The sequence below is a fragment of the Monodon monoceros genome, unplaced genomic scaffold (assembly GCF_005190385.1).
Source record: "Monodon monoceros isolate NGI ecotype Baffin Bay Population unplaced genomic scaffold, NGI_Narwhal_1 Super_Scaffold_13, whole genome shotgun sequence".
NCBI lineage: Eukaryota > Metazoa > Chordata > Mammalia > Artiodactyla > Monodontidae > Monodon > Monodon monoceros.
The window spans coordinates 50,334,452-50,346,766 of record NW_021703769.1 but is presented as its reverse complement, the minus strand read 5'-3'; the positions used below and the strand labels follow the sequence as shown (position 1 = coordinate 50,346,766).

General features: G+C 42.1%; 1 protein-coding gene across 1 annotated transcript in view; it reads right to left on the bottom strand.

Moving 5' to 3' along the window:
* Positions 1-12,315, bottom strand: part of LOC114894301 (ATP-binding cassette sub-family A member 17-like) — a 71,350-nt gene that overhangs the window by 34,561 nt on the left and 24,474 nt on the right. The window contains 3 exon segments of the mRNA XM_029220836.1: positions 4,314-4,464; positions 6,708-6,918; positions 7,224-7,394. Of these exon segments, the coding sequence (XP_029076669.1) occupies positions 4,314-4,464; positions 6,708-6,918; positions 7,224-7,394 (533 nt within the window).

The window sequence follows — 12,315 nt, the reverse complement described above, 5'->3', positions numbered from 1 at the left end:
ATAATGATGAAGGGATCAATCCAAGAAGAAGATATAACAATTGTAAATATATATGCACCCAATATAGGATCACCTAAATACATAAAGCAAATATTGACAGACATAAAGGGAGACATTGATAGTAACACAATAATACTAGGGGACTTTAACTCCCCACTTATATCAATGAACAGACCATACAGACATAAAATCAATAAGGAAACTCTGGGCTTAAATGACACATTACACCAGATGGACTCTCTCTTTCTCTCTGTATATATATATATATATATATATATATATATATATATATATATATGGAACATTCCATCCAAAAGCAGCAGAGTACACATTCTTTTCAAGTTCACATGGAATATTCTCCAGGATAGATCAAATGCCAGGCCAAAAAACAAGTCTCGGTAAGTTTAAGAAAACTGAAATCATATCAAGCATCTTTTCTGACCAAAACACTATGAGACTAGAAATCAACTACACGAAAAAAACTGCAAAAACCACAAACACCTGGAGGCTAAACAATATGCTACTAAACAATGAATGAGTCACTGAAGAAATCAAAGAAGAAATTTAAAAATACCTGGAGACAAATGAAAATGAAAACACAATAATCCAAAATGTACATGATACAGCAAAGGCAGTTCTAGAGGGAAGTTTATAGTGATACAAGCCTACCTCAGGAAACAAGAAAAATCTCAAATAAACAATCTAAACTTACACCTAAAGGAACCAGAAGAAGAAAAATAAACAAAACCCAAAGTTAGCAGGAGAAAATAAATCATAAATGTTAGAGCAGAAATAAATGAAATAAAGACAAAAAATAGAAAATAATCAATAAAACTAAGATCAGTTTCTTTGAAAAGATAAAAAAATTGATAAGCCTTTAGCCAGACTCATCAAGAAAATAAGAGAGAGGGTCCAAATCAATAAAATCAGAAATGAAAAAGGAGAAGTTACAATGGACACCACAGAAACACAAAGGAATATAAGACATTACTATGAACAGTTATACACCAATAACATGGACAACCTAGAAGAAATGGACAAATTCACAGAAATGTACAATCTCCCAAGACTGAAACAGGAAGAAATAGAAAATATGAACAGACCAATTACCAGTAATGAAATTGAATCAATAAAAACAAAACAAAACAAAAAAAACCTCCCAACAAACAAAAGTCCAGGACCAGATGTCTTCACAGGTGAATTCTACCAAACATTTAGAGAAGAAAAATCCTTCTCAAACTATTCCAAAAAATTGCAGAGGAAGTAATGCTTCCAAACTCTATCTACAAGGCCCTGATACCAAAACCAGACAAAGATACAGCACAAAAAAAGAAAATTACAGGCCAATATCACTAATGAACATAGATGCAAAAATCCTCAACAAAATATTAGCAAACTGAATTCAACAATACATTAAAAGGTTCATACACCATGATCAAGTGGGATTTATCCCAGGGATGCAAGGTTGGTTCAATATCGGCAAATCAATCAATGTCATGCACCACATTAACAAACTAGAGAATAAAACCATATGATCATCTCAATAGATGCAGAAAAAGCTTTTGGACAAAATTCAACATCCATTTATGATAAAAACTCTCCACAGAGTGGATATAGAGGGACCATTCATCAACATAATAGGGCCATATATGATAAGCCCACAGCTGACATCATACTTGACAGTGAAAAGCTGAAAGCACTTCCTCTCAGATCAGGAATAAGACAAGGATGCCCACTCTCACCACTTTCATTCAACATGGTATTAGAAGTACTGGCCACAGCAATCAGACAAGAAAAAGAAATAAAAGGAATCCAAACTGGAAAGGAAGAAGTAAAACTGTCACTGTTTGCAGATGACATGATACTATACATAAAAATTCGAAAGATGCTACCAGAAAACTACTAGAGTTCATCAATGAATTTGGTGAAGTTGCAGGATACAAAATTAATACACAGAAATCTGTTAAATTTCTATACACTAACAATGAAAGATCTGAAAGAGAAATTAAAGAAACAATCCCATTTACCATCACATCAAAAGAATAAAATACTTGGGGATAAACCTACCTAAGGAGTCAAAAGACCTGTACTAAGAAAACTATAAGATGCTGATGAAAGAATTCGAAGGTGACACAAACAGATGGAAAAATATACCATGTTCTTGGATAGGCAGAATCAATATTGTGAAAATGACTATACACAGAAAATCCTCAAGATGCCACCAAAAAAACTACTAGAACTCATCAATGAATTTGGTAAAAGTTGCAGAATACAAAATTCATAGACAGAAATCTACTGCGTTTCTATACACTTACAACAAATTATCAGAAAGAGAAATGAAGGAAACAATCCCGTTTACTGTCACATAAAAAAGAACACAATACCTAAGAATAAACCTACCTAGGGAGATAAAAGACCTGTACTTGGAAAACTATAAGACACTGATGAAAGAAATTCAAGACAACACAAAGTGGTGGATATACTGTGTTCATGGATTGGAAGAATTATTATTATTAAAATGACCATACTACCCAAGGCAATCTACAGATTCAATGCAATCTCTATCAAAATACCAATGACATTTTTGACAGAACTAGAACAAATAAGTCTAAAATTTTTATGGAAACACAAAAGGCCCCAAATAGCCAAAGCAATCTTTAGAAAGAAGTCTAGAGCTGGAGGTATCATGCAAAGCTACAGTAATCAAAACAATATGGTACTGGCACAAAAACAGACAAATAGATCAATGAAACAGAATACAGAACCCAGAAATAAACCTATGCACCTATGGTCAATTAATTTACAACAAAGGAGGCAAGAATATGCAATGGGGAAAACACAGTCTCTTAATTAAGTTGTGCTGGGAAAACTGGACAGCTACATGTAAAAGAGTGAAATTAGAACATTTTCTCACATCATATACAAAAATAAACTCAAAATAGATTAATGATCTAAATGTAAGACCAGAAGTCATAAAACTCTTAGAAGAAAACATAGGCAGAACACTTTTTGACATAAATCGTAACAATATATTTTTGGATCTGTCTCCTAAGGCAAAGGAAACAAAAGCAAAAATAAACAAATGGGACCTAATTAAACTTAAAAGCTTTTGCACAGCAAAGGAAACTATTGACAAACAAAAAGATAAACTACTGAATGGGAGAAAATATTTGCAAATAGTATATGACTGATAAGGGGTTAATATCCAAAATATATAAACAGCTCATTCAACTCAATATCAAAGAAAAAACAACCTGATTTTAAAATGGGTAGAAGATCTGAATAGGCATTTTTCCAGTTTGGATGGAAGGGTGTGAAAGCCACTGTGAAGTAGACTAAGTAATGCATGGGTGATGAGATAAAGCAGGCAACATGCTTAGCCCATTTTAAGAGAGTTTTGATTGTGCAGGGTTGCAGGGCATGGAGTGGTGGCTGGAAAGACAGGTAGGCTCAAGAGAGTGTTTTTCCAGATCACACTAATATGTTCATGGAAATGACCCAAAGAGAGAGAAGTTGGTGATGTAGATGAGAGAGGAAATTATCAAACAAGTGAACTCTTGAGAAGGTGAGGTGGGTGGGTACTTGAGCTGGTGTTGAAGCAAGCAAGTTTGTAGGTTTGTGACAGGGATAAAATAGAGTTCTTGTTGGATGGTGTTTATTTTCTCAATGAAGTATAAGGTAAGATTCCTCTCTGAAAGCAACATGAGGACTGAGGAGAGGGAGAGAGGGAAGTGTTGGGAACCAATCTGAGGTCTGAGATAATTACAGGGCTGACTTCTGCTCCCACCCCACATCAGAAATCCACTTATAACTTTATAGTCAGCCTTCCATATCCAAATGTTCCACATCCACAGATTTAACCAAATGGGGATAGTGTAGTACCATAGTAACCTATTTATTGAAAAAATCTGTGTATAAGTGGACCCACGCAGTTCAAACCTGTGTGGTTCAAGGGTCAACTGTAATTTAAAGGAAAATCAAGTAAAATCTTCATCTGAGCTCAGTTACTTGGGTGCATGTAATTAGAGTTCACACAATCAAGGGCCCCTCTAAAGCCATCTTAAAGAATTTGATTTTAACCTGAAGGCAACTGGGAACCATCAAGGGTTTTTAAGGCGAAGGAAACATGATCAGAGTCCTGTATTTTCAAGTGCACTCTGGCTGGGGTGTGGTGTCTTTCTAGGAAATACCAAAGGCCTAGGGATCCAGACCATTACAGCTTTGAGTGCCCTTGGCGAGGACAGGGATAGGAGAGACAACTGTACACTCAGTACATGCAAACAATTACTCCAGACGTCTCAGGTATGGCATACTTGTGCACACTCTCTTTAGGAAGTATAAATGTTATTTCTTCTCCAGTGCTAGACTGGAAAATTGCATTTGGTGTGTGTTGATAAATCAGATGAGAAATCTTCTCCATGTTACAGTGAGGTTTTTTCACTAAAGTCATATAATATCCTGCACCTGAAACAACATTTAAAAGATCATGAAACAGTTTTACCCTTTTTAGTCACATTTAGCATTCTATATCCTAGAACAGGATAGCTCCACAGGACAGGGAAGCTGGTGAGCCCTGCAGGCTTGAATTTAAACCACAGTGAACTTGGCTTTGAAGGTCTATAATGCTACTCTTGAGTCTTACCTTCTACTCCATAGTTGGGAGGTGATAATAGCACATTTAGCAATGCTAGGCAAAATAAAGGTGGGTTGTATTAAGGGCAACACTCACTTTAAGTGATAACTAATGTGGGGAAGTGAAAACTTAGTAGGTAGGGGCCTTGAACATTAAGGTTAAGAACAAGCATACCTCTATCATAATTAAATTATGTTTTTGAGGATACATACCTTATGGTATTCTAAACATTCTTTCAGAAATTACTAGTAACACTTGTTACTACACTGCTTGCAATGCACTCATTCAATAAACATTCACTGAGCTCTTATGATGTGACAGGCACTCTTCTAGGTACTGAGCACATAGCAGTGGACCAAATAGTCAAAGATCCCTACTCTCAAGGGGCTTTCATTAAAGGGATATGAGACAAATAATAAGATAAATAAGTAAAATTTAGAGTATATTAGTGACAAGTGCTAAGGCGAAAGATGAACGGGGAGGGGATACAGAGTATCGGGGATTGTGACTTTAAACAGGGTCACAAGGAAGGCCTTACTGAAAATGTGACATCTGTAAAAGGCCTGAAGACCTAAGGAAGAGGAGAAGGCATGACAATATGTGGCCCGGAGGAAGGAGCAGGCCCAGTATGCTGGATAAGAAAGGGGGCCATGAGGCAGGAGCAGAGCAAAGCAGCTGAAGAACTTTAGGAAATGTGGTCGGGGTAATAGGACCAGGCAAAGCAAGGCCTTTGGGCCACTCCCAAGACTCCGCCTTTTCCTTTCAGTGGGACAGGAAGTCATTGGTGGACTGAGCAGAAGAGTGACACACTCATTCTGACAACTGGGCAGAGGCCAGGGGTGGGTTAGAAGCAACTGCAATAATGCAGGTAGAGGGACGGCAGCCTGGACCAGGAGGCTAACAAGTGGTAGAGGTGGGAAGAAAGCAAGGTCACCAGAGTTTGCAGGTAGATCAGTTATGGGCTATGAGAGACAGAGGATCAGGGAGCCCCCAAGGTTCTGGCCAAGCATCTAGAAGAATGGAGCTGCCAGGCTTCCCTGGTGGCGCAGTGGTTGAGAGTCCTCTTGCCGATGCAGGGGACACGGGTTCGTGCCCCGGTCCAGGAAGATCCCACATGCCGCGGGGCGGCTAGGCCCGTGAGCCATGGCCACTGAGCCTGTGCATCCAGAGCCTGTGCTCCGCAACAGTGGCCTGTGGCCTGTGGCCACAACAGTGAGAGGCCCACATATAGCAAAAAAAAAAAAAAAAGAAAAAAAAGAATGGAGCTGCCTTTACTGTGGGGGAGATGGTTTGGCAGTAAAGAGCTGGAGCTCAGCTCTGCACAGGTTTTGGACAAGTCTTTCAGGTCTGTTCACTGTCTATGTGGATGTGTGGAGTAGGTAGTTAAACACACAAATCTGGAGTTCAGTTGAGAGGTCCAGCCAGAGATACATACGTTTTTCAGCCAGGTAAGTATTTAAAGTCAGGACACTGGATGAGATCACTAAGTCAGTGGGCAGAGAAAGAAAAGTAAAGCAACCAAGGCATTTCCATGTTTAGAAGTAGAAGTGATGCAAAGGAGCATTCAGAGACATAAGAGGGAAACACAGAGGGCTGGGGGTCCAGGAAAACAAGGCGAGGATGTTTGTGGTGGGATGCTAATGAGGAGTACACCCAGTTGTGGAAATAACAACTCGCACTTTTGCATGCACCAGCTCCCACTTTGAGGAACATGGTATCTTAATCTCCGTTTTATAGATCAGAAAACTAAGGCCAAAAAAGGATGAACTAACTTGGTAGAAAGGATGAAGAGGGAGTAAACTACCAGAGTGGAACTCAAACACAGGCCTTCTAACTCCAAGTCTCAGAGATTTTTTCTGCTTCATTCCTTCTTCGTTCTCACAGGCCCCTCTGCCTGGGGCCTCGGGTCTCTACCCACAGGTAGCAGAACAGGATGTCTAGAGAAGGCCTCTCCCTGCCTGATCTCAGGGGCCCTTCAGGAACGTTACCGATGGATACTTTCTCCAGCACACTGGGCCAGCAACGCTGACCCCACACAGAATGGAGTTTTGGCTGCCTGCCCGGGGCCGCTCACCATATTTCTGCTTCAGGAACAGAGATGACCCGCAGCACTGCAGCTCCCCCTTGGCCATGATGGCGATGTGGTCCCCCAGCAGGTTGGCCTCATCCACGAAGTGGGTGGTCAGCAGGATGGTGCGGTCACTTTTGTGCTGCTGAGGAAGGTCCCAGATGGCCCTCCTGGAGATGGCGTCAACGCCTGAGGTTGGCTCATCCAGCATCAGCACCTGAAGGGCAGAGGAATGACCTTGTGATGACGGCAGTCACGTCCCAGGCCCCGGCTGGCTGCACTGCAGGCCCTACGTGACTGGAGGTCAATGAAGATTCAGCAGTACCACCCACACGAGACTGCCCATCCAGGGTGTCCAGAGCTGAGGTGCCTGGGCCATGGCTGAAGGGCCTGCAGCCAGCCCAGGCCAAGTGGGAACTATAAAGTGATACTTCTGGGCCTTGCTGACGCAACGTGTTTGTCTACTGCATGTGGGGGCCCTGACCTGTGTCTTTAAGGAAGCCAGACCCTGCAGCTCCCTACCTTGGAGCCTGCGATGAGGGTGATGCCGATGAGGGCGATGCCAATGGAGAGCTTGTGCCTCATTCCCCCACTCAGGAACCTGCTCCGGGAGTCCCGTTTGTCCTCCAGACTGAGGATATGCAGCACGCGTTTGATTTCTTCAGGGCACTTCTGGCGCAACAAGTCTTTCAGCTGAAATAGCAGAGGACAGAGATCTGGCAGTGGCTTCTGACGGGAGGCTGGCTCGTCCAACAAGCACTTTGCTTGTACGGCAGTCCCCCCTTATCTGAGGTTTCGGTTTCCACAGTTTTAGTTACCCACTACCCACAGTCAACTATGGTTTGAAAATATTAAATGAAAAATTACAGAAATAGGGGACTTTCCTTGTGGCGCAGTGGTTAAGACTCCGCCTGCCAATGCAGGGGACACGGGTTTGAGCCCTGGTCCAGGAAGATCCCACATGCCACGGAGCAACTGAGCCCGTGCGCCACAACTACTGAGCCTGTGCCCTAGGGCCCTCGAGCCACAACTACTGAGCCTGCATGCCACAATTACTGAAGCCCGTGCATGTAGAGTCAGTGCTCTACAACAAGAGAAGCCACCGCAGTGAGAAGCCCGTGCACCGCAACAGAGAGTAGTCCCCACTCACCGCAACTAGAGAAAGCCCGCGCACAGCAATGAAGACCCAATGAAGAAGCCAAAAAATACATAAATAAATAAATAAATATTTAAAAATTATAGAAATAAACAACTCATAGTTTTAAATTGTGCACCGTTCTGAGTATCCTGAACTCTGAAATCCTGTGCCATCCAGCTCTGTCCTGCTCGGGATCCCCAACCATCGACATCGTCTGCCCTTGACATCCAGCCGTCGACGTTGTCATGACTTGATGATCCAGGATCACCTGGAGCAGATGATTCTCCTCTGATGTATTGTCACTAGGTCAATAGCCTAATGCTGTGTCACAATGCTTATATCATTCACCTGACTTCATCTCATCACATGGGCATTTTATCATCTCAAATCACAAGAAGGGTAAGTACAGTACAATAAGATATTCTTTGGGAGAGAGAAAGCGAGACCACATTCACATAACTTTGATTACAGTATATTGCTATAATTGTTCTATTTTATTATTATTGTTTTGGTTTTTTAAATTTTTTTTATTTTTTAACATCTTTATTGGAGTATAATGGCTTTACAATGGTGTTTTAGTTTCTGCTTTATAACAAAGTGAACCCGTTATACATATACATATATCCCCATATCTCTTCCCTCTTGTGTCTCCCTCCCTCCCACCCTCCCTATCCCACCCCTCTAGGTGGTCACAAAGCACTGAGCTGATCTCCCTGTGCTATGTGGCTGCTTCCCACTAGCTATTGGTTTAATGTCTTACTGTGCCTAATTTACAAATTAAACTTTGTCATAGGTATGTATGTATAGGAAAAAACATAGTATATATAGGCTTTGGTACTATCTGAGGTTTCAGGCATCCACTGGTGGTCTTGGAACAAATCCCCTGCAAATAAGCGGGGACTATTGTATATACATAAACTGTACATAAGAAAGACACATAATAAACTTACTACCTTCAGGGAAAGGGATAAACAAAAGACTTTTGTATCTTTTTTTTTTCCCACACCATGAGGCTTGTGGGATCTTAGTTCCCTGGCCAGGGATTGAACCCGGGCCCTTGGCAGTGAAAAGGTGGAGCCTTAACCACTGGACTGCCCGGGAATTCCTGGCTTTTGCATCTTGAACCATTTAAATATATGACTTATTAATACTAAGTACCACAGCATATTAAAAGGATTATACACCATGACCAAGTGGGATTTATCCCAGGAATGCAAGGAAGGTTCAGCATATTAAAAATCAATGTAAGTGTTGTATAATAAAGAATCTGGATGGCCTCTGTCCCCAGTTACTGGGAGGGGCCTCTAAATCCTTGGAGTGATAGGGGTGTCTTTGCTATTCCTGGTAGTACCCTCAGGCCACACCTGAGTTTATGCTAATGAGGTGATCAAGATCTGGGCCGGTCATACCAAAAAGACCAACCATGTGATTTGATGGTTGGGGCTTTGAACCATGATATCAATCTGACCTCCCAATCTGCTGGGAGGGAAAGACTGCAGACTGAGCTCAGTCACGAGGTCCATGATTCAATCATTCACGCCCATGTAATGAAACCCCAGTAAAAACTAGACACTTGAAGCTTAGGTGAGCTACCCTCTATATAGCAATGTGCCAGGAGGCTGACACATTCTGAAGACATGGAAGCTTTTCATTTGGGACCCTCCCAGACATCACCCTATATGTTTTGGCTGGTCCTGATTCTTTTTTTTTTATATTTATTTATTTATTTGGCTGCGCCAGGTCTTAGTTGTGGCACGAGGGATCTTCATTGCAGCATGCGGGATCTTTTTATTTAGTTGTGGCATGCAAGCTCTTAGTTGTGGCATGCAGGATCTAATTCCCTGACCAGGGATCGAACCCATGTCCCCTGCATTGGCAGGCAGATTCTGAACCACTCTGCCACCAGGGAAGTCCCCTGGTCAACTGATTTTTGACAAAGGTGCAAAGACCATATAAAAATTAGCTCAAAATGAATCAAAGACCTAAATGTAAGAACTAATGTATGGGGCTTCCCTGGTGGTGCAGTGGTTAAGAATCCGCCTGCCAATGCAGGGGTCACGGGTTTGAGCCCTGGTCCAGGAAGATCCCACACACTGCAGAGCAACTGAGCCCGTGCGGCACAACTACTAAGCCTATGCTCTAGAGCCCGAGAGCCACAACTACTGAGCCCGTGTGCTGCAACTACTGAAGCCTGTGAGCCTAGAGCCTGTGCTCCCCAACAAGAGAAGCCACTGCAATGAGAAGCCCGCACACCACAACGAAGAGTAGCCCCCGCTCGCCACAACTAGAGAAAGCCCGCACGCAGCAACGAAGACCCAATGCAGCCAAAAATAAATAATAAAATAAAATAAATAAATTTATTTTAAAAAGAACTAATGTTTGAAACTCTTAGAACGAAACATAGGTGGGAATCCTATGTAATGCTTATTATTTTTAAATTTTATTTATTTATTTATTTATGGCTCTAGAGTGGACTGATGTATGTATTATTTATTTATCATTAGTTATTTATCATTCATGGTCTGCATTTTGACAGAATTTGCAATTACATTAATTAATTAATTCATTCATTCATTCAATGATATTTGTTGAGTGCCTATCCTTTGCCAAGCACGGTTCCAGGCACTGTGGATCCAGAAGTGAACAGAACAAGCTTCCTAGGGAGAGGGATGGGGGAGACAGAGAAATAACACACACACACACACACACACACACATATATATATATATATATATATATATACACAAACCAGATGAGCACAGACTGTGATGAATACTAGGAACAGAATATAAGGGAATGCAATAGGGAAGTGTCTATGGAGTGTTTCTATCAGTCGGCCTTCTTAAACAATGTTTGTACCTGACTTGCCTCCTTGATCACTTAGCCTGGTGTCTAGCTGGATCACCCTTCAAGTACTGAGGACCTCACAAGTCTACATAGACGGGGAGGCCTTCCCTAAATGATCATGCTGCCAGAAGTAGCAATGCCTGTATCTGAGAGAGGACCACCTGTCTGGAGACATTACTGCACCCCCGTCCTGACACATCCAGAGCCCATCCAGCATGTATCTGCTGGGCTGAAACTTGGTTTTTAAAGTCCCAGTACCAAAGGCACCTCAGACCAAACTTCACAATATTGCTGCTCTTCAAATGCCTTCAGTGGAAGGTGCATCAGCAACCTGTGAGGAGAATTGTGGCAGCTTGACTTTGAAGTGTTCATAGCTTCCCAGCCGTTTGGTATTCTGTATGTAACACAGAAGAACTGGTGGGCTTTCAGAGTGCCTCAAAATTTGGAAATGCATCTCACTGGTTTTGTACAGAGCTTTACATAGGTTAAGCCTTCAATAAATATATGTTTCTTGAATGAATGAGTTTTCAAATATCACAGATATTATTTTAGTTAATGGAATGTGAAAGAATTATTTAGGCATAAAAACTATTCTGAAACAATAATTTTAGAATAATTCACCAGGTATCATTCTAAAAGTGCCCCTGGCAATCAAAAGTAAGTGGATGAAATGTTTGGTTGAGAGATTAGTGGTGCCTCACTGTACCGGAAAGTTCTACCTGGAAGGAAACATGCTAAGCAGTGTTCACAGCTTCCTGATAGTGTTTGAAACTAAGTTCCTCAGATTGACCGAAAGAGTCAAAGATTTCCTTTTCCTGCTACAGGGTAATGTGAACAACCAGGCACTACTACGTAGATAGTAAAAAAACAAACAACAAACAAAGATGCCAGTGAAATCTGATGAGGGGAGATGGAGCCAAAACATCTAGATCTGGATCAACAATTTCTTCAGCACTTCCTCGGGAGGGCTGACCCCACACACATATCTGTGAGCATGCCGCAGGTGGTGGTTTTGCCTGCTCCATTGTGCCCCAGGAGAACAGTGATCTGCCCTCGGTACAGGTTTATGGTCAGATCTTTGACTGCCATGTGTTCATCCCTTCCCTTGTAGAACACCTGTTGAAAAGCCAACTCTGACTGACAGTGTAATATGCACACGCATGTGGCATTTCTGAAGAACCTGTGACAGGCCAAGCACCCACACCAACTTCCTCTGAAAGTTCATCAGTGGGACTCCAAGTGGAAATCCATAAGGGAGCTCCTTCTTTCAGAGTTTAGCTGCCTGGAGCTACTGAGGACCATGATGGGGAGCAACACCAGGGGGGTTTCCCTGGCCTCTGGAGCCTGGTGGTAGAGCAGCTGAATCACAGAGGCCAGAGCTCAAGGACGAAGGGCTCAGAGCTTGAACGAGAACTTCTCCCTGCTTCTCGAGCCACACCTTGCTCTGCACTGCCTGGCTAGTCCCCTGAGAAAGGGCACCCTGCCTCTTGTGGGTGGTGTTGATCTAGGGAGAGAACACCAGACAGTCTGTCCTGTTTTCTAAATCAAATGTCTCCAGTATTTTATTTTATTTATTTATTTATTTTTTTGCGGTATGCGGGCCTCTCACTGTTGTGGCCTCTCCCGTTG